At 43.1% G+C, this 22,723-nt stretch overlaps 1 protein-coding gene across 1 annotated transcript in view; it reads left to right on the top strand.

The window, feature by feature from the left end:
* Positions 1-22,723, top strand: part of EXT2 (exostosin glycosyltransferase 2) — a 157,671-nt gene that overhangs the window by 129,002 nt on the left and 5,946 nt on the right. The window contains exons 11-13 of the mRNA XM_049890927.1: positions 16,052-16,195; positions 18,161-18,289; positions 20,450-20,532. Of these exons, the coding sequence (XP_049746884.1) occupies positions 16,052-16,195; positions 18,161-18,289; positions 20,450-20,532 (356 nt within the window). The remainder of the gene's footprint in view (positions 1-16,051; positions 16,196-18,160; positions 18,290-20,449; positions 20,533-22,723) is intronic.

The raw sequence follows: 22,723 nt of genomic DNA on the forward strand, positions 1-22,723 counted from the left end.
TCCCTTCGGGTATAATGATTCTAAGGGATCAGAAGTACAGTCAAATCCATAGGTGTGACAGCGTGTGAAAACGTGTCAAACTTCTCTGCATAAAGAGGGTCAGATGCCTTCACTTTCCTGTAAAACACAGAAATACCGCATGTGTGAGGATCCAAGGATATTTGGAAACAATTACCAACAGAATATTGAAGTTGAAAGAATACGCATTTATTTTTATGGAGAGCGACCAGAGCAGAGTGAACCAGGGCTTATTTCGTTCATAGTCCCAATGACCCCTCTTCTAAGGCGTATCACGTAGACTTGGGCACCAGAGTTCCAGCATATTCTCCATAAATAATGAGGGCATTTGAAGGCAGTGCTTTTGTTAAGCTGTCGAAAGAATTGATTTACGGAGACCATTTTAAAGCAACAGGCTCTATGACTTGTTTAAGGGACAGACTTAAAGGCCAGCCCACAGGTAGCATACTTCCCAAAGCCATGAGGAGGAGATATGGGTATAATGTAAGGGATAAGAGATATAAGATAAATAATGGAGAAAAAAACAACTTGGAATGTTAGCTTGAAAATCCATGGTGAATTCTAGAATCTCATTCCAGGGGGAAGTTATTAGAGCCACAAAAGTGCCTTCTCCAGTCTTTTCAACGCATAGTACAATAAAACCAAAACCAAACCCATTGCTGTCAAGTCAATTCCAACTCATAGCAACCCTATAGGGCAGAGTGGAACTGCCCCACAAGGTTTCCAAGGAGCGGCTGGTGGATTTGAACTGCTGACCTTTCAGTTAGCAGCAGAGCACTTAATACTGTGCCACCAGGGCTCCTTCTAGATGTCTAATAAAACCAAACCAAACCCTTTGCCGACAAGTCAATCCCGACTCATAGCAACCCTAGGGGCAGAGTAGAACTGCCTCACAGGGTTTCCAAGGCTGTAAATCTTTATGGAAGCAGACTGCCACATCTTTCTCCCACAGGATGGCTGCTGGGTCAGAACCACAGATCTTTCAGTTAGCGGTCAAGTGCTTTAACCACTGTGCCACCAGGGCTCCTTATAGTACAATAACCAAAAAAATCAAACTCAAGGCCATGGAGTCCATTCCAACTCATAGCAACCCTATAGGACAGGGTAAAACTGCCCCCATGGGATTTCCAAGGCTGAAATCTACGGAAGCAGACTGCCACATCTTTCTCCTGTGGAACGGCTGGTGGGTTTGAACTGCTATACTTTTGGTTAGCAGCTGAGCACTTTAACCACTGAACCACCGGGGCTCCTTACAGTACAATAGCCAAGGTTAAGGCTGTATATGGGGGGTACAGGGACAGGCTGCTTGCTGTAGATGTAACCTACCTCTACACCTCTGCCTGAAAGGATCAGAATCTCTGCGTGCCTGTAACCCATTCATAGCACCCCAGCCAGGAAGCTCTGTTTTAAAGAAACACAGTGTCAGAAGGTGGAGGGACCTTAGAGATCATTACGTCACTCCATACTTTATTGCTGAGCAAACTGAGATGCAAAGAGGTTAAGTTACGTCTTTAAGATGTTAAATGTCCATTGAATATAACCCTTAAAGATATACTAGCAAGACCCGTTAGCAAAGGCCTTTTTTCTTCTCGTGTCTGTGACTTGAGCGTACAGACATTTGGATTACTGAATATCATTATTTATTTAATTGGAAAAAAAAGCACAGGGGTCATTGGCTGTTTAAATGGGCCATATTCCCTGTTGGAAGGTAAGGGGCTTTGGGAAATGTAACATTCCCCCTCCAGCCCTGAAATCAGGAGTTCAAGGATGATCTTGCCTGGCCCTGCGTGTTTCTGACTTGTTTGACAAGCCCTAGTGAGCTACCAGATGTGGAAATTCTTTTCAGCCCGGGATAATTTATTTGTCTGTTTATGTATTTTACCAGGAAAGTATCTATTGAGTTCTTGATACTCATTTGCAGGGAACTCCTGGGGGAACAGTAGCCGTGTATAATGTTACTTGAATGTTTGATTTCTTTTCCCCCCAAGTCTGTCTGCTTTTATTTCAGACCTAAAGAATCGGGAAATAAAATGCAACTTGTTCCTCTTCCCCTCCCCCCGCTTTAAGAGACGGTTTAAAACATGTGGCAGAAAATGAGCCACGCAGACTTGGCTGACCATATGAACCGGTGAATTTCTTTTTCCCTTCATACTTTGATCCTCATTTCCAACCATAAAAATTATTAGTAGCACTTAAGTGTTGAACATTTTCACCTGAGGGATGTGAGACACTCTTGGCTCATATTGGTTATGAAGTCAGGATTTCATGTGGGGATGGAAATTCACTAAGGGCAACTGTGTGTTGTTAGCCACACAAAATGCTGCTGTTGTTCCTTTCACTGCCTGGGTATCCTGGAGGGGACCGAGGGTGGGCAAACGTCTTGGGCACTAGTAGATTGTGAGAATTCATTTGCTTTATTTTGTTCACAACTCCCCAAGGTAATGGCAAGCATATACTTTCAAAGACTCATGGGAGAATGACTTAAGTATGTCTGATTCTTAGAAGATAGCAAAATAGCATGGAATGCCCCATGTTTTTCATGGGGACATAAGACCATCTTTGAGTGGATTTTCCTGTGGAGAAGCACCAAGAGGAAATGCACCAGAGTGAGAACGAGCTTGGTTGATATGACTGGAGTGGAAATTTTGTTTTGGTTAACAGCGGACACTGGGCTGACTAGGCAATGCAGGATCAGTTGATGAACAGTGGAAAGTTTCAGAATGATGGGCAGTAAAGAGGTGCTGTAGGTTCGTAGAGAGGTGGATGGTAAAAGCAGTCAGATCACAAAGGTGAATTGGACATGACAGACTTGAGACAGGGAAAGCCAGTTAGATGGTGGTGGTGGAAAATCTCAAGACTTGGTGTTTGAATGGCTTGAAGAGCCAAAAAGAAGTCTTGCCCGTAGCTCAGATTTAATTTGTGATGAGCAGGCTTGACTAATTAGGGAAGTTCCAGAGAGAGACTCTATAATAAAGCTACATTTTAAACAGATTTAGTAAAATTTATAGCTATCTGTATATGCAGCCAAGGAGAGGTGATATAATCTGAGATTCTAAAGAAACGATCCCACTTTTTATCTCAGCAGAATAACTGAAAGATGGAAACAAGCAATCATAGAATTACACTTCCTAATAACCACCTTTAAAAGCTAGCAGAGAACTAGGAGGCTTTCTGCCCTTCTGTTACTTCCATTCCTCAGACTTCTACAGCGAAGATGTCTGTCACAGGTACTGGGTCCAGGAAACAGGTCAACGTAAAACAAGTCTTTAACTGAGTCTAAAGATTGCTTCCCACAGATGTGTAGTTATGATCCTTCTGATGGGAAATAAACTGCTTTCCTAGAGTCCTAAGTCTGGAAATGTGCCCACATTTGTTGGGAATCTAGGCAGGGTCTCTACAGAGGGTTTTTCTTTCTATGGTACACAGACCACCTCTCTCCTTCTAACGTGGACTCCAGCACAGGTTTACCATCTGAGTTCATCTAGGGCCCTGTTCATCTAGACTTGGTTCTTATGTAGCCGAGACTAGTAAAGAGGAACTATCCCTAAAAGAGGACCCTGAAGTACAAAGAGCATACCTGTAGTATAGGGTAATCTAATTGCTGAAAGTGTTTCAGCCTTCAGAGAGAACCAGCACCTTTGATTTCCATTCCTTGGCCTCTTGGGTAGCTCAGATCCTTGTGTCCTCACAGTGTCTGACACAATTGGTGACTGGAAAGATTGGGAATTCAAATATTTCCCTCTCTTATCTGGATGGTGGGCTGAAGCAGGAGTGCACCATGGATTGAGTCCAGGAGTCAGTCCACATGGCTGCTGGTGTGCGGCCGGCACTGGGAGTCACATTCCGCTTCCCCGAGGCTCAAGGCTCGGAGGAGCTGGGCCACAGCTGTTGTGGATCAGCGTTGGTGCTGGATCTGACACTAAACCTTTACAATGTAGCTAGAACCATTTTGGCAAAGCTGAGCTTTTGAAAACTATAATTTTCTTAGGCCTTGTGGTGTGCCCTCTTCATTAAGTAACTAAAGAAGTTGATGGCTGTAAGCGCTCTTTAAGCCTTCTGCATTATATCTGAGTGAGTGACAGTTTCCTTCTGAGGTACCTCTCCTGGGCCAGGCCATAAAAACAGTACATTATTAAAAAGAGCATCTGTCTGTCTTTACCTCCACTTTTCACTTTTCTTAAGCACCTGGAGAGTTGATATTATAGAGACTGTCATCTTCAGAGAGAGGATGGGCCCAACAGCTCCTTTCTGTGAGGGCGCCAACCGCTGAGGCGTCGTCAGAGCTTCCCTCAGTGGAGGAGCCAGCGAGAGAATTCACACGGGAAGGACTATGGTCAGAGGTGAGTCATTCTTTCTTAGAGAATGGCCTCCCAGGGGTATTTTGCACATTGTGCAGGCCCCTGTCTTCAGCTTGGAGGAGAACTGAGTAGCCTGTTAGATGGTGCTATCTCCAGCTTGCATTGATTTACACTCCCAAGACTCACGGGACCAGGAGAGAAAATAGTTCACGAGTGCTGCCGCCGCTGCAACAAGTACAGCTGAAAGGAGATCCCAAGCAGCAGGCAGGAGCCCGTGGAGGTGCTGAGAGAAGCTCAGCCAAGTTTGACCTCTCGAAGCTCTTCTAAAGCGCCCAGTCCCCATTGGAGAATAAGTCAAACAAATATTAAGGAAAGGAAATCGAATATGTGTACTGAACATTGAAATAACATCTAATCATTTAAAACAAGCACCCAGTTGGGAATTACAACCAAGTGGCACTTTTTTCTTCCCCACTGAGCAAATTAAAACAGCAAGTTCAGGATTTGTTTACACGGCCATTAATGAAACATCAAAAGTGGGTCTAGCGGCAGCCTGTCCCCAAGAGGAGGGAGCACGCTTCCTGCTGGCATGTCTTCCCATCCAAGTATATCTCCTCCTCAAGGACTTCAATCCCAAATGAGTCAGGTTAGTTGGTTTCAGTGTGTTTTCCATACGAGCTTATTGTGTGACAGGCAGTCCGCCTGGTGAGGGAAGAGCGCCCCTGACCTTTCAGGACCCAGCTGTGTGTGTCCCGCACCCTCCCCTCACCTCTTCGTCTCACCGGTCAGCCTTGGCACCATCCAGGCCATCTGGCTTTGTGTCTCTGTGCCTCAAGAACGAAGGCTCATAGTTTGGAATAGTTATTTTAAAGAGGTGTTCTTACATGGTTTAAAGAATGTGTAGCTCCTTCCCCCATCCCCTTTCAAAAGGAGATATTGGCAATGATATTCCAACCCTGAGAGGATCCATATGTTTCAGGGTTATTGTTCCGAAAGCTGCCTCTTGTCTCCTTGGGATTGATTACAGGGTAACACTGGCTGCTTCAAGAATTCAGAGCTTCAGAATTTGGCTTATGAATTGGGATAGTGGGAATTTGTCTTGGATGGATTGCTTATCTGCCTTGATTTTGATAGAGATGCTTAAAGGAGGTGTGTGGGCAGGACTTGGAGGAGGGCCAGGGGAAATGAAAGCCATAGCAGCATCCAGGGCCTCAACTCCCCCAGCTCCCTCTGAGGGCAGCGCCTGTAGCTTTCAGAGGAAAATTCTGTGTTGTGGTTCCCAAATGCAAAGCCGCACCTTTCATTGCCAGTTGTAAAACTGCCTGCAAAATCATAAGTTTGAGATGGTGGTGGTTGATTACTGTTGCATTAGGCACAGTGATTCCACATTCGGGGAGAATTGAAAGAAAGAAAACTTAAAGGATCAGAGTAGTCCCCTGACCTTGGAAATACCACGACTGGGAAAAAGAGTCTCAGGAAAGCAAGGTGAACTAGTCAGAGTGATATTTACAGTTCACCTCTTAGATCATATTTATTTCTCGGTGCTCAAAAATTGGTGCCTAGGGATTGCATTAATCGTGATTGCAATATATTTGCTACTCTCTGTGGGCTGGTTTAGATCAAGCGTTGGCAACCTTTAAAAGTAATATTTCAAGGTTCCCAACTAGCCTTTCGGTCGGGCTGAAGATTTGAGGGGTGGGGCTGAGGTACTGATTACAGGCTGACACTCTGCTCTTAGAGAGGGAAGGAAAGGGCTAACTTCTCACAACCAGGCCCACTAGTTACATCCACGCCAGAGATCTGGGGCCTGATTGAAAAACTGCCTTTTAGAATGGGTTCATTCAGGCAGATATTGTGTCCATCTTGTTTACTTCTCTCTAAAAAAAGAAAAAAACAAACCCATTGCTGTCAAGTCGATTCTGACTCATAGAAACACTACAGGACAGAGTAGAACTGCTCCACTGGGTTTCCAAGGAGCACCCGGTGGATTTAAACTTCTCACCTTTTGGTTAGCACCTGAGCTCTTAACCACTGCACCACAAGGGTCCCTGCTTCCATATATCCAGTGCATAATAGATGCTCCATAAATATATATTGACTGAGTGAATTTAATGTGTTTGGACATTGGATTTTCTTGTATATAATTTCTGTGGATAAAATTATAAGTTGTGCAAAATAAAATGATTTCATATTCTATATTCAGTGAAAAAACCTTGGCCTTTTACTTGCTGGCTTCCTCAACAGGTAGCAAAGATTAACTTTGTACTAATTTCTGCCTCGATTGATATTTTTAAGATAGCCATATATGGAACATCCCTGGATTTAAAAAAAAAAAAATGTTGTTGAGGAGATCCTCTGTTACGATGTTTTATAAACATCTAGGAGAAAACTGAGTCCAGAATTATGAAATAGTTTTTCTTCTCTAATGATTTGATATACTTCTTTCTATTTGTAAATGAAGAATGTCTAGCGTATCGTATTTTGTTTTCTTTGCTCATGCTGCCAGACGGTACAGTTGAGTTGGTGTTCGATTACAGTAGCTTGCCTTGGGTCTCTGTTCTCTGATACAGCTAGTCTGCTTTCTCTTCTCTTCTCCCCGACCCCCTTTGCTTGTTACTTACCAGTTTAGCATAGTGAACTCTGGAGCCAGATTGCCTGGGTTTAAGTCTCTGCTCTGCCACTTACGAGCTGTGTTACTTCAGGCATGTTCCTTGACTCCTCTGTGCCCCAGTTTTCTCATCTGTAACATGGGGCCAGTAGGACTTAGTGTGGAGTATTGTTGTGGGGATTAAGCGGTTTACTACATTTGCAGTCCCTGAAAGAACCCCTGGCCCCTAGAAAGATCTTAACAAATGTTAGTTGTTATTATTATTATCTTAGCGGTTTGGACTTTATTAATAGTGTTTCCCCTTGTTGTAAATCGCCTCAAATCATTTTTGGAAATAAATGGGATATAAATGAATAAGTAATGAAAAGAACCCCTCTGCTTGCTCCTCCACCAAGGAATTATAGGGTTTGAACCATATATTGGGCACTGTAATGAATTAACTTGTTAAATAATTATTTTGGAACCTCATTTATGCTTTGGAGTCAGTGCCATTTCCTACTTTTCCACAGTAAGAAGAAAACAAAAGGTTTGGGCTGGTTTTGCAGTAGTGACGAAAGTCACCAGGGCAATTATGTGAAGTAAGGAGAGTTTATTTCCTCCTTGCTGGACAGAGCTAATATCTTTGGTCCCCAGTCATTTAAATCAACTTCAGCTTCACCAAAATCAACTTGAAGTTTCGAAGGCTCAATAATGGTTATTTGTAAGAAAACAAAGTCCCTGTTTCCATTTGTTGTGCAAATTTTAAAAAGAATAGCCATTCGGCATATGCTCACTGTTCTTCTTTTAACTTCATTAAACAGTCCTCTGAGACCAGACTTAGAAGCAGCATGACCCACAGTGGAGTTGAGGTTATGGAAATAAAAATGATTTCATGTTTAATGGGTCTTAAGGAGCATAAAATTAGAAAACCAATGACCTGATCCTGACCTAGCGCTTCCTCCTCCCATACTCTAAAACTCACGTCTCTCCCTCTCTTCTCTTCTTTATTATCTCCCAAGAGATTCATTGTCTCATGAAAAATGGTAGTTGAGTTTAATCTTTCCTTCAGCTGCTTTTTGCCTGCATGTCCTTCTCTGCCACAGAGCCTCACAGATTATAAGGCTCCAGTAGGCCCTCAGTTGTCATATGCAGAATCTCACTAGTTTGCTACATAGCTGACTGGAGTTCCTTCTTTTAGACCATGTGGCTTTCTCTGCTAAATGGAAACCACATTCATGAAGAGCATACAGCTTTTAAGAGATGAGTACTGATGGGAGCAAAAGGTTTTGTCATTTTCCCCACCCCATCCTCCACCCATTCTGTCCTCAACCTAGTTATTCAGCGTACACATGTGACTCTTACCATATCAGCACTAGCACCGAAGAGCTGAAGCACTAATACTGAATGTGATTTTAGACAGCAGAGTCTGCCTTCTTTGTTTTACAAGTAAGGGACTGAGCTTGGGAAGATGACATGCTTTGTAGAATCAGAAGAGTGGGAAGCCACATGGCATCATGAGCAGAGAACTAGACTGGAAATTAAGACCCAGGTTGGACTTGAGCGAGCAGTGTAACGTTGGGGAAGCCACTTTCTCCCTGGGCCTCAGCTTTCTCATCTGGAGGGAACTGGACCAAGTGATCTCTAAGGCTGCAGTTCTCCAAGATGGCTTGGACCGGGGTCAGCAGCTCAGACTGCCTAAGTGTGAGTCTTCTCCTTACCATTCACAGAAGACACACGGGCCTGCCGTTTAAGATACAAGAATGTCAAGTGTTTCAAAGCCACCTTCTTCAGTAAGCTCTTCTTAGTAGTGTTAACCGTTGAAAGATTTAATAGCACACGTATTTCTCTATCAACTGTGGCCAACCCCCAGTCTGTCTCTGCCTTCATCATTGCTCCTGGCCTAAAGAAAGGACTCGAAAGGTATGGAGATCATGTCCCCCAGCACCAAGGCACTAACCTCCAACCAGAGGCAAATGGGAATGCTGCCAAAACCCCAGAAGCTTTGCCATGTTACCGGTTTTCCTGCTCAGCTTATTTTAAGCAGAACCCTGCTCTTGGTTGGAAAGGTCCTTTAGGCCAACTGAAGCGATCTAACAGGTAAACCTTAATGTATAACACAGCCTGTACATGTATTTGTCAAAACCAATCAGTATTCGGAAACTCCGCGTGACAGCTGGGCTCCCCTGATGGGCTCCCCTGATGTAGATGTCTCGCATCAGCATTTAATTGTTTCCCAAGCACAGGCAAAGGCTCTTTGGCTTTTTGCAAAGCACCCCCTTGACAACAACTGCCAACCACCAGTGTAATTAAAAGCACGAGCTGAAAATGAAGCCAATCTTTCCCTCCATTCCACTTCATTTCAGGAAATTCCAAATACAAAAGGTGAGCTTTGTTCCCAGAGGGCTGAGAGTGAATCCTATAACCGGCTTCGCTATGGAAACCAGCCTGGACTTGGAGGGCAGCCAGCTGCAGGGGCCAGCTCTCCCTTTCCCATCTGGGCAGCATGCAGGGCAAAGCCTGAGAAGAAGGGCCACTGATTCAAAGATGTTTGCATGTTGGGTTGCTTTCAGACCTGCCCTGGCTGATCCAGGCATGTGACCACAGGGTTTGGGCTGGTTCATAGAGGCCTGTCCCACTCTGATGGTTAGGGATTGACAGAACCCAAGGGGTTATGTGCAAAGAAAGAAAGGAAACCTTAGATCCATATTCCCCCCACTTCCCACAGCACTTCCTAGTCCATCTCTTTCCTCACGAGTCCTGATAACACATAGCATCCCTCCCACCCAGTAGTAATATCACTGTGAAACTATGTCTTTGAAAGTGTGGTGACTGTAGCAGCCATTTCAGGGAGTTGCTTTTCTCCTAGTGTTGACCCGTGATTTGATAATTGTATACCCCAGATGGGCACCACCTGTTATTACACCTTCCCCCTTCTCCCCCAAGTCTGTTTCCTGAATCTGACTGTGGTTAGCACACACCCTGAGTTTAAAATGTACTCTTCTAAGCTGGCTTAGAATATAGTGCATTATCCTCTTTTCAGGAGCATTTATTAGGTACCCATATGTGTATGGTATTTTAAACAAAGTTAAATAATGCAGGCCATGCTATATATTTAGAAATTTACAACTTGCTACAGCTCATAGTTGATGAGTTAGTTTCCTTGGAAGCAGGTCAGTGAAGAAGAAGAAATAAGATTTTAGCCGTAAAAAAGATGTTGTTGTGTGCCATTGAGTTGTTTTTGACTTACAGCGACCCATAGCAGCCCCATAAGGGTTTTCTTGGCTGTAATCTTCACGGAAGCAGATTGCCAGGTCTTTCTCCTGTGAAATGGCTCGGTGGGTTCGAACCACCAGCCTCTCAGTTAGCAGCTGAGTGCTTAACCATTTGAGTTGCCAGAGGTCACTTAATCCAACCTTTCATTTTTCAGGTGGCAAAATGAAAGCAGGACAACTTGAGTAGTCAGTTGCACGACTCATGAGGGCAGAGCTAGCCCTAGACCTGCTTTAACCATGTCCCATCTGGTGCCCTTTCTGTGACTGAGGCAAGAGTCAGTCTAGGCTGCCACCTGCGGGCTTTTAAACAAAGGTGGATCTGATCCTATAGTAATGGGAAGCCACAAAGACTTCAGGATGTTTAAAAAAAAAAAAGAATAGACAAACTTTGAAAATGGCCAAGTGAACAGAGTTGAGAGTCCAGAGAGGAGGAATTTCTGTAATTCAGGTAAAGTTAGAATGGAAAGAAACGGGTCGAGGATGGCATTATATTGTTACAATCTCTGTTCGAAAGCGGAAGCTCTAGTGATATAGAATAGGCCCCAAATGTAAGGCGAATCCAAATTATTGCTGAGCCCCTAAGCAAGGCATAGAGTTTGTTGTAACACAGGCTTCTGTCTTACAAAGATGTGTGCAATTAAAGTTAGATGAGCACACTATATATGGAGGGCTTCAGTAGTGTAGACAATCTAATAACGGCTTTGTAACTTGAACATAGCTATAAAAAAAACTCCGTTGCTGTCGAGTCTGTTCTGATTCATAGCTACCCTATAGGACAGAGTAGAACCGCCCCACAGGGTTTCCAAGGCTCTAATCTTTACAGAAGCAGACTGCCACATCTTTCTCCCTCAGAGCAGCTGGTGGGTTGAACCACCGACCTTCCAGTTAGCAGCTGAGCACTTAACCACTATGCCACCAGGGCTCCTGAACATAGCTATAAAAAAGCAAAACAAAACAAAACCTGTTGTCATTAAGTTGCTTCTGACTCATAGTGACCCTATAGGACAGAGTAAGTAGAACTGCCGCATGGGGTTTCCAGGGAGCAGCTGGTGGATTCGAACTGCCAGCCTTTTCGTTAACAGCCAAGGTCTTAACCACTGTGCCACCAGGGCTTGAACATAGTTATAGAAGCACTATTATGAGAACTACAGGGATATAATGTGAAGTTTCAAGTGCCCCCACTGCAATATATAAAGGCATCTGTTAGTAATGACAAAAAGCTGACCCCAGAGCATTTTCCCTGAGGTAAAAGGGGGAAAGTTGAGTTAGCATGGGGGTGGGTATTTGTGAGAAAAGGGGATGGAGTTGGAGTTCTCGCTCTTTCAGCTGGGAAAATGCTTTACTATATACATAATAGTCTTCTTACTACACTGGGGCTCGATTAGGGTGAGCCCATCCCATTCCTTTCCCCTCCGTTTTGATCCTGTAGTCAGCTGCAGAGTTATAGATGAAGTGACAGGGATGGTATCTTGATTGTATCCAGCTGCCTGGAGTAAGTCAAGGGCAGAGAGGCCCCGCATGCGTAGCAACACTTACGAAAGACTCCAAAGGAATCTGAAATTCAGGACACCTCTGATGCTTTTACAACAGTGTGGTTTTGCACCCTGTGACCTAGTGTCACCAAATTAAGACCCTCTGGAGAGAAGTCAGACCTATAGTGGCGCAGTGGTTGAGCTCGGCTGCTAACCGGAAGGTCGGTAGTTCAAATCCACCAGCCGCTCCTTGCCCTAAGGGGCAGTTCTCCTCTGTCCTGTAGCGGCACTGTGAGTCAGAATCAACTCAATGGCAGCGGGTTTGGGTTTTGATTGGATAGCTAACTGTAAGAGGACTGAAATCATCACAGCGTTTGACCCAAAAACTGAGCCACTGTTATTATTATCATTCCTGCAAATGATGGGGGGCTTGGAAAGAGAGAGTCCCCTGGGCAAGTGATTTGAACTTCTTCTGCATGGATTAGAGAGCAGTTTTGACTCAAAGGAAACGGGGGGAAATGCAACTTCCAGCTTTGCCAGGTGTGCCCACTGAATGGGTACCCCTTGCTCCAACCCGCTTTCCTCCAGCTTTCCCATCCCTGGTTTTTAGTTACATGTGCCCTTCAGAAGTCTCTTTAATTCGGCTGAGGTGAATCTGTGATGATGGTATCGGTGTGACTTGAACGGGCAGGTGCTTGGCGCTGAGAAGAGGAAATTGGCCGTGCGTGTAGCAGTCTGCCCAGGCCCACAAATCAAGCCAGAGGCATGGCTCACGTGCTATGCTGGTGCTCTGGGCTCTGTGAAATTGTAATAGTGTTGTATTCTTTTAATCTGCTGAAATACAAGGCCAGAGTAGAGAGAACGCAGCAGCAGCATTACACATCTGAGGAACTGTTTGACATGGATTCATTTGTCTGCAGCTATTTTTTTTTTTTTTTATAATGGTGCCTGTGGCCGATTAGCGCTATTGGTTACACTATGTGGTGTTAATGAGGCCAAGGTTCTGGGTTTGAGCCCCATTAGGTGAGCTGGTTTCACACACAGGAAAGCTCTTTTCCTAAGTCCATACCATGCCCCCAATCTAACTCAGGCATCCCATAAAAGCACATAGATGAACACAAGGAGGACTGGGCAGGACAGTGGAATGAGTCGGCAAATATCCCTTCACCCGCTTTGGGAAAAGCAATTAAAAACCTGTGCTTTAGGGATGGTGGATTATTTCTGTGATCTCCACACAGAAAGGGCATCACGTTATTAATGGTTATTAACTTGGATCAGTACGGTTGCAGGCTTCCTTCTTGAACCAAAGAGCATACTGGCTCTGGCTGTGAAGAAAGAGAAAGGCCCCTTGGTCCCCTACTTCCCTTCTCAGCTTTTTACCTCCTGGGATTCTGTCCATTCATGCAGTCACCAAATGTGTCTTGAGTGCTGTCGTGCGCCAGGCACTGTTGTTTGTGCTCAGGATGCCACAGTAAATAAGATAAAGTCTCTGTCCTCATGCCATTAAATTTGACTGGAGGAAAGTAGGTAATAAATAAGTAGACAATAAATAACTGACATAATTTCTAAAAGTGAAAGTTTGGCAAAGAAGAACATGGGGTGAGGGGATCCGATGAAGACTGACAGTTGGGGGCAGTGTTTAGCTTGGATAGGAAGGTCTAAAGAGGCCTCTGAAAGTAGGCAACATTTAAGGAGAGACCTGACTCACCAGAAGGAACCAGCCTTTTGAAGAGCTGGAGAAGAACATTCCAGTCAGAAGAAATAGCAAGTACAAAGGGCCTGAGGCCTAGTCAGGGTGAGGGAACAGAAAAGCAGCATGGGAGAATATGGTAAGAGAGGAGGTTGGAGAGTGGGTAGGTCCTTTAGGACACAGTAAGGAATTTGGGCATTTTCGTCAGTGCAGGGGGAAGCCTTTTTTTTTATCTTGGGGGTTGGGTGGGGTATTTTTTAAAGTTTTTTTGTTTTGTTTTGTGTTTTGGGTTGCTAGCCCTCTGGCTCTGCTCTTGAGAAGGGCACTGAGGCTTCTTCCCTGGACTCGACACTTGGGTGTTGGGGGAGCTGATGGTTGCTGTACCATCAGCTGCCGCAACTTATTTATGTTGTTGTTAGGTGCCATCGAGTCGGTTCCAACTCAGCGGCCATGTACAACAGAACATAACACTGCCTGGTCCTGCGCCGTCCTCACAGTAGTTGGTATGCTTGAGCCTATTGTAGCCACTGATCAGTGTTCTGCTGGTTTTCACTGGCCAGTGTTTTCAGAAGGAGACCACCAAGTCTTTCTTCCTAGTCTGTCTCAGTCTGGAAGCTCTGCTGAAACCTGCCTACCATGGTTGACCCTTTTGGTATTTGAAATATTGGTGGCATAGCTTCCAGCAACATATAAGCCACCACAGTACAACAGACAGACAGATGAGTGGTAGACTTATTTATATGTAGATGAATATATAATGAAAATTATAATATTAAAAATAAATACAAGAGGGCAGAGCCCACTGAAAGGATGTTGGCTCAGGTTGATTTGCCCTGAGCCAGTGTCCTTTTAGGAACAGTCCTTTTAGGGATGCTTTGTAAATAATGATCTGGAAGGGCAAGGTGGAAGCAAAAAGACAAGTTGGAAGCCTAGTAGAGTAATCTAAGTGAGAGATGATTGTGTTCTGACCTGGGGGAGTGGCGGTAGAGAGGGTGTGAGGCAGTCAGAAGTAGAGCGAGCAGGACTTGGTAATGGATTAGATGTGGGGAGAGAGGGAAAGGAAGGAATAAAGGCTGACTCCTAGCTTTTGGGTTTGAGCAATGGGGTTGATGATTTACTGAAATGGAGAAGACAGACAGGGTGACTTGTCCTGGGAGATGGAATCAAGAGTTATGTTTTGAACATGTTAAGTTTGAGATGCCTGTTGTTTATTCAGGTGGAGACATTAAGTAAGTAGTTGGTTATCTAAGGAAGGTTCAGGTCTAAAGATATAAATTTAGAGAGAGAAAGCGTTTGAAGAAGAGAAGAGGTCCCAGGACTGAGCCCTCAGAAACTCCAGCAGTCTGGTAAATAATGAGAAGCCAGCAAAGAGACTTAGAAGAGGCAACAGGAGCCACTGGTAAATTGTCAGTGCTTGTTGGTAGTATGGACCTCCTCCATTAACGGTTACATTAAATTAACACATGAGGTCGCCATGAGTCAGAAGAGACTGACAGCAACTGTTGTTTGTTTTCATTGTATAGGAATACATGGGGAAAGGTATTATTGGTACCCTACCCCCAATATACCAAATCCTGTTTAATCCAACAAAAGTGTATTTAAGAACCTCTCCACATATGGAAATCACATTTTTGCGTTTCATATGTTACAGGTTGTAAATCAGACAAATCTTTATTTTAGGATTCCAGCAGATCCTAAAAATGGGTATGTGCTCAGGAAAAATAGATGATTTCTTTAGAAACAATAGACTTGGGAAATTTTCATAATCACAAAAATCTAGTGTAAATTAGGGCAGTTGAGTTACAGGGCTCCATTTATTATTCATTTGTGAGTTCACTAAATATGAAACCTATTTCACTAATCATGTTTTAAGAGATTACCTACCTTGGCCCAGTTCACTAAGCTATTACTCTGCCTTACTTGAAATTTCCAAGGCAGCACAGGAAGTTTTAGAGAAAATCGGAATCAACATCTGTCTTAGGCTGGGTTCTCTAGAGAAACAAAACCAGTAAAGCATACAAATATATACAGAGAGAGAGATTTATATCAAGGAAATGGCTCACACGGTTGTAGAGGCTGTAACATCCCAAGCCTATGGGTCAGGATAGAGGCTTCTCTTGATTCACATAGCCACAGGGGCTAGTGAACCCAAGATTGGCAGGTCAGAAAGCAAAGGGCTGTTGCTCACACGCTGTGAAGATTGACGAATCCCAGGATCGGCTGGCAAGACTACAGGTATGCTGCTAGCTCAAGCTCCAAGAACCAGAGGTCAGATGAACAGGAGCCAGCTGCAGGATCCAGAATGAGCAAAAGTCCCCGAGCCCTGCTAGAATACCTGACCATACTTCATGCAGGCCACATACCCGAGGAAACTCCCCCTCAACCGACTGACCACTCACAACAGATCCTATCACGGGGGGTGATCACACATCAAATCCCAACAGGGATGTGACCACAATATCATATGACCCAAAACACTGAGAATCATGGCCCAGCCAACTTGACACACGATCTTAACCATCACAACATCTGTCAGTATTGGCAGAATAGTAGGACCTGATTAATTGAACATCTTCAGAAGCCCTCCTTCACTCTGACCTTAGTTTGTGAAGATTTGAACCTAGGGAGTCTGTTGATGCCTGTCTTTGTAACTCAGCTCTGTAATGATTGCTGTCTCGGCTAGGAAGTGATTGTTGATCTGTTTTTGTTCTTAGGTCTGGCGGGAATTCCCAGATCGGTTGGTGGGTTACCCAGGCCGTCTGCATCTCTGGGACCATGAGATGAGTAAGTGGAAGTATGAGTCTGAGTGGACAAATGAAGTGTCCATGGTGCTCACAGGGGCAGCTTTTTACCACAAGGTAAGGGTGAAGGCTTAGGTCAGATGGGCCTGAGTTGACAAAACTGAGAGTATGATACTTATTTTATTTGGCCCAATTTAATTTTCCATACCTGCTAATGAATTCAGGAAAAATATTCTACTCAGAGGGCTTAGAAAGGCCATGTTGTGTGATATTTCTTAAAAAAAAAAAGTTACTGTTTTCTAATTATTGAAGTAATACAGGCTCAGAGTAGGAAATATGGAAAATTCAGGAAAATAAAGTGAAGAAGAAAAGTCACTTGTAATCCTATCACCTAGAGATAAGCATTATTATTGCTTAGATGCTTTTTCTTTCTCCAGTTGTGAATGTTCTCGTTAGCCTGCTTTTTTCATGTATTATATTGTGAACAATCCTCATGAAATGAGAAAAAAATCCTCATAGTCCTTATGAAGAGTCAACATTTCTTCATAAATAATTTCTTTTTAACATAATTACTAATGCACCATTATACGAATGTGCCATAATTTATGAATAACCGTTCCTCTATTATTGGATATTTAGGTGGTTTCTGATTTTTTTGTTATTTTAAATAATGCTGTGATTGATAACTATTTTCATAACTGTATTTATAACTCTTATGAGCGATTCCTAGAAGTGGAATTAACTATATCAAAGGGTATGAACATTTTGGGGGGTTTAATATATATTTGACAGTTGTTTTCAATATCGTTTATGCCAGTTTACACTCCCATCAACAAAATGTAAAACTGACTATCTTACTTTACCCTCCTTTGCATGAAATTTGTGGGGAAAAAAAATTCAAACTTAGCTGTTTTGATAAGTGGAAATGATATCTTACTATTTTAACTTTAATTTGATCACTAACCCCGTTGCTGTCAAGTCTTCTCTGACTCATGGCGATCTCATGAGTGTCAGAGTGGACTTGTGCTCTCTGACACTCATGAGATCGCCATGAGTTTTCAGTGACTAATTTTTTGGAAGTAGATCCCCAGGCTTTTCTTCTGAGGCACTTCTGGGTAGACTTGAATCTCCAACCTTTTGGTGGTGAAGTTGAAATTCCTTTTATGTATTTATTAGTCTTTGCACTTGCTCCCTTCTGAGAAGTGCGAGCTCATACTTTTGACTCTTTTTCTATTAGGGAGTGATTGGAAGATATGCCTTTGATTTTAGGCTGTTGAGTTTGATGATAGAGTGCTGCCTGGGAGCCTGGGAGTATGTGGTTTAATTAAATAGTACCAACTTTTCAGTAGTGGCATAAGGAACTGATGTCAGGAGAAAGATCTGTTCAATTTAGAACAGTTCTTTAATTTAGCTCTGTTCATATTGAGCGCCTGTTGTGAGCTTAGCACTGCTGCCCTCATATTTTTCAGGGCCTAGATTCCGAAGTGAGTTTTTATTCCTGGAAAATAAAAAAACTAAAGTTTATAATTCTTGAGATTTGTGATAGTAGACTATGTATGTGTTTCTTTGGTGTCCATGAGTTTCTGTGTATTTCATACATGTAGATTATGGTCATTTCAGAATTGCCTCAGTTTTGTTCTACTTTAAAAAGCACATACCTTTGTAATGTTGCCCCAATATTATTTTCTCTCTCTTTCTATTTGCAATCCGTGGAGAGAAGATAGGACACAGGGACGAAATACTGTGACTCGGGAAGGATTCAGTAGAAGACAATACGTTGTGTGTCTGTGAACAACATTTATTAAATGCGTGATGCCTTAGTCAATCCAGAGGCACTGCGTCCTACCAGAGCTTCATATCGTGCCTCTCCTCTGCTAACAGGAGCAGAGAATGACCATATTAACGATGCCTGGCCGCTGGACCTAAAGCCTTCTCATACTTTGTTCGCCCTTTCGGTTGATACAACCTCGTGATTAATCTTATGAGAGAGAGCTTATCTCTATGCCATGACTAGGTTGCCCATTGCGTATCAGCCAAAGGGAACTGCTATTTAAATTTTTTTCTTTTTGTCTCCCCTAACAGTATTTTAACTACCTATATACCTACAAAATGCCTGGGGATATCAAGAATTGGGTGGATGCTCATATGAACTGTGAAGACATTGCAATGAATTTCCTAGTGGCGAATGTCACAGGGAAAGCTGTCATCAAGGTAGGAGATGTCCTTGCTTTGTGATCTTGAGCCTCTGTTTCTCTAAACCTGAGAAGTTGTCATAACTATAAATGAAGTATTGGACTAGATAAACTTTAAGCTCTCTTTTAGCTTTAAGACAGGGCTTCAAACTGGTTCTTGCTCGTTCAGTTGCAGCTGGGAATCGACATCAAAACAGACTCGAATTTTTTAAATTTGGGTGAAGTGGAACCATACCAGTAACAGGAAAAATTATAGGTCGAAACCCTGAGAGAAACTTAATCTCCCTCTTAGAAAACAAGGGCAGCATACACGTTACATAACAACTAAATCTCTCGCCGGTCAGATTTTTGCAGTCAGAAACAGTGGTGCCCTGCTCAAAGATGGCCACCAGCAGCGCCACTTGGAATGTGTGTCACTCCCCTCAGTCCTGGCAATAATCCAGTCTCACACATCAGGCTCTTAAAAAGGCTCACGACACCTCTTCCGAGTCACTGGTTCCAGGGCTTCAACCCATAATTTTTCCCGTTCTGGTTATGGGTCCAGATCATCCAAATTTTAAGAAATTTGGGTCTGTTTCGGTTTCGCTTTGTTGGCCATGACTGAACCAGTTCGAAGCCCTGCTTTAAGAGTCTGTGATGGACTGTCTCGCAGTGTAAAATCGAAGCTAGGTTCTGCTAGTTTCTTTAGTGACAGTTTTTAACCTTCAGTATCACAGATAAAGGCTGTGATAGACAATCCATAAATGGTGTTTTAGAAGAAAATTTAATTTATTCTCAGAGCTAATTTGGCATCTGTTTCTGTTAGCTGAAGGACTCAGTTTATACCTTTCTTAAGGTAGCCATTTTTTTTATAGATGTTGAGAAGATTGTACATCTCGTACAATCAGGTAACTATAGTTGTCCTAGACATTGTTTTTAAATATCGATTACCAGTTTTTAAAAGTACCTTTCCCATAACATATTAAAACCTGAGAGTACATAAGTACATAAGGATGGTCTTTGTATCCATAATGTACATCTGTTTATTCTTGACACACAGACTTTGCTTAAATCAGATCCCTAGCTATGTAGAGAAAGCACGCTTGTATGAGTGAAACATCTTGACCTGTTCTTCCTTCTGGATTAGAATTCCCTGTGTGAAAGTGGGCAAAGCTCCTAGGCCAGATTCCCAGGGGAGCTTATACTGGAAGCATAGTATGGCATTCCCCAATGATTCCTTCTGCCATTAACTGGAAGAGAAGTCAGATTAAGCCAGAGTGACTGAGAGGAAAAATTGCTATCTGCAGTCTCTGAACCTGACCTCCCCAGGCACTCTCTTTTTGACATGCTTCAATATATTTTTATCTGTGGCTGCTTCCTCTGAATGGTAACTCTAAGGGTCTATATGCTATTCTTGGAGCCCTGGTGCTCAGTGGTTAAGCATTTGGCTGCTAACCAAAAGATCAGCAGTTTGAATCTACCAGCCACTCCTTGGAAATCCTTTGGGCAGTTCTACTTTGTCTTAGCCTTGCCGTAGTTATCTAGCTTTTTTTCCCCCTCGTATCCCTTTACTGTTTATTTATCTTCACTAGGTTAGAAGAGCAGCCCTCTCCAGGTTTGCTAGAAAAATGGTTAGTTTAAGTTTTGGAAGGGCGTGGGGAAGTAGGGGCAAAGGATTCAGAGGGTAAGGGACCACTGGATGTTTTCCCTGATTCAAGGGAACTTGAAAAATAACCTGGCATCTTCAAGAGCACGGTGTTCTCATAGCATTTGCCATTAGCTAGAAGGAGGAGAAAGAACGCCTGTTGGAACTAAGGTTACGGTGAAAGTTATGGGAAGCTGTATTTCATCGCCCTTATGGCTGCAAGAACAAATGGTGTTTATACAAGGACCTTGGCAGTGAGAAAACAGTCATTAAAGAGGAATTAAGGCGCTTGTCATCACCACTTCTTTCCAGTTACAGCAGGCAAAAGCCCTCCAAGCCCTTTTTATTGGGCCCTTGTGAGTCCTGCCGTTGGCTGAGCCAGACAGAATTGAATGGAGGAATGGTGAGGTGTGTATGTGTGCGCACGCGCCTGTGTGCATGTAGAGAGGGCAGGCATCTCAGCTTACAGCACAGAATCATGTAGAGTAGCATCCCTGGCACGATTTTCTTGTCCTTGGCACTGACAGCAGGAATGTTTTTGTGCTCCTCCGGCAGGTAACCCCACGGAAGAAATTCAAATGTCCTGAGTGCACAGCCATTGACGGACTTTCGCTAGACCAGACACACATGGTGGAGAGGTGAGTGCGCCTCTAACCAACAGGCAGCCCAAGCCTCTGATCCCTATTTCCTGCCTTGGGCCTGTTTATGGGACTTGGGTGGAGATGTAAGGACAGCAGCTGGTAGCCATAGTCACCTTTTTTTGCACTGTGGGAATTGGGTTAGTTCAAGCCTAGGTCACCCAAAGAATTAATTTGAAATGCTACTCACTTAATTTGTAATGGCTGGAAGGGTCTTAAAATATAGGTGGATTTAAGCTCCAGAAGTCAGATTCTCCATATGGACTAAGCAGTTAACATCTAAGATCATTTGAGTAGGAGGTAGTTAATTCTAAGGAAATACTGGATTGGTTTTAAGGCTACTACGTCCGCGTTATAGTGAAAGCTTGATTGGAAATAATTAAACCAAACCCACCAGAGACAAATTACCTTTGCTGGCACTACTAAAACACCTGCCAAGAACAGAATTAAAAACAAAGCTCTTTACGTTTCAGACGGAGAAGAACAGGGCAGCTCTGAAATATTCACTTTTTTTCTAGTCATTCATTTCTTCAACAAGTATATCTTTGTATGGAATGTAATATTAGGCCTTGCAGGAAGTATAAAAGGAATGGGAGGCATATGCCTTCTGTTAAGACCATTATAATCTTGTACTAGACCTTGGTTCTCACTTGTTCCCCAAAGCTTTGAAGCACCTGTATCAAATCTACTTCTTGAAAAGGCAGCTTCTTACACAAGACAGCAAGCTATCTGTCCCAATAACACTATTGTCAAGGGACCAAGTGTACTCAGAGAGTGTTATAATGGCCTTACAGAATGAGATACATAGTGCACGTTTCCCCAGGTTACATATGCATCTGCTTGCAGCATCCATTTCTGAAATCTATCAGCCATATTAAAATCCTTCAGGCCTGGAGGGTTTTTTGTACAGACAGTTGGTCAGTTGGTCTGGATTCTTGTATAAGGCTTTATACCTTCTTGCTCTCTAAATAATCTATTTTTCTCTTTCATATATAAATATCTTACTCCAAGGATATGACTTTCATTAACTGTTTATGTGAAATAATATAATTTTGGAAATAATCTGTGCTCAGTATCATAACTATTACATAGTTCAGGCGGTAGTATTAACTGCAGTAGCTCATTTTGAGGAGACCCCACTTGTAGTCCTGTTGGAGTACATGGAACTGTTATTTAAACCTACCATTCACTATGTTTGGGGAGAATTCATAGTATTAAGCTAAGTGGTTATTGATTACTAGTTGCCACTGAGCTGATTTTGAGTCATGACAACCCTATATGTGTCAGAGTAGAACTGTGCTCCGTAGGTTTTTTAATGGCTGAGTATTTGGAAGTAGATCACTAGGCCTTTCTTCTGAGGCATCCCTGGGTGGACTTGAACCTTCATCCTTTTGGTTAGCAGCCAAGTCCGTTAACTGTTTATACCACTCAGAAACTCTGGCTATTATTTAGGCTAAGTTAAATGGTGGAGTTATATTGTCCAGGAAAGGAAGAGTGGGGAGAAAAGTTGACTTGATAGCAGCCTTAAAATTCATGCCGAAGCTAAACAACTCATCTCTAGCACCATTGAGATTGTAACAAATGTAAAGAACCTTAAAATGCAGTGAGAGATTTAAGTTAGATATTGTTAAACACTAAAAAAATTAACTTAAGGGAAGTGTGGAGGCTTCCTCTTTGGAGACCTTTGAAATAGAATAGGCAACTGCCTAGATGTTTTTAGGTGTGAATCAGATTATTGGCCCCATTTTACAGATGCAGAAACTGAGGTTCAAAGAGGCTATGTGTCCTCAGAAAGTTAAACATAGTATTACCATGTTGTTAGTTGCCGTCAAGTCAGTTCTGACTCACGGCAATCCCTTGTGTGTAGAGTAGAGCTCCACAGTGTTTTCGAGGCTGTGACCTTCTGGGAGCAGATCACCAGCTCTTCCAAGGTACCTCTGGGTGGGTTCAAATCATCAACCTCTTGAGTAATAGTGGAGCACTTAACCATTTGTGCCAGCCAGAGGCTGTATATGTATACATACGTGTGTGTGTGTATGTATATAGACTTTATATATAACTGAAGGAGCCCTGGTGACTGAGTGGTTAAGTGCTTGGCTGCTGACCAAAAGGTCAGTGGTTCGAACCCACCAGCCACTCCGTGGGAGAATGATGTCTGCTTCAGTAAAGATGTACAACCTTGGAAATTCTG

This window comes from Elephas maximus, chromosome 7 (assembly GCF_024166365.1).
Source record: "Elephas maximus indicus isolate mEleMax1 chromosome 7, mEleMax1 primary haplotype, whole genome shotgun sequence".
Lineage (NCBI taxonomy): Eukaryota > Metazoa > Chordata > Mammalia > Proboscidea > Elephantidae > Elephas > Elephas maximus.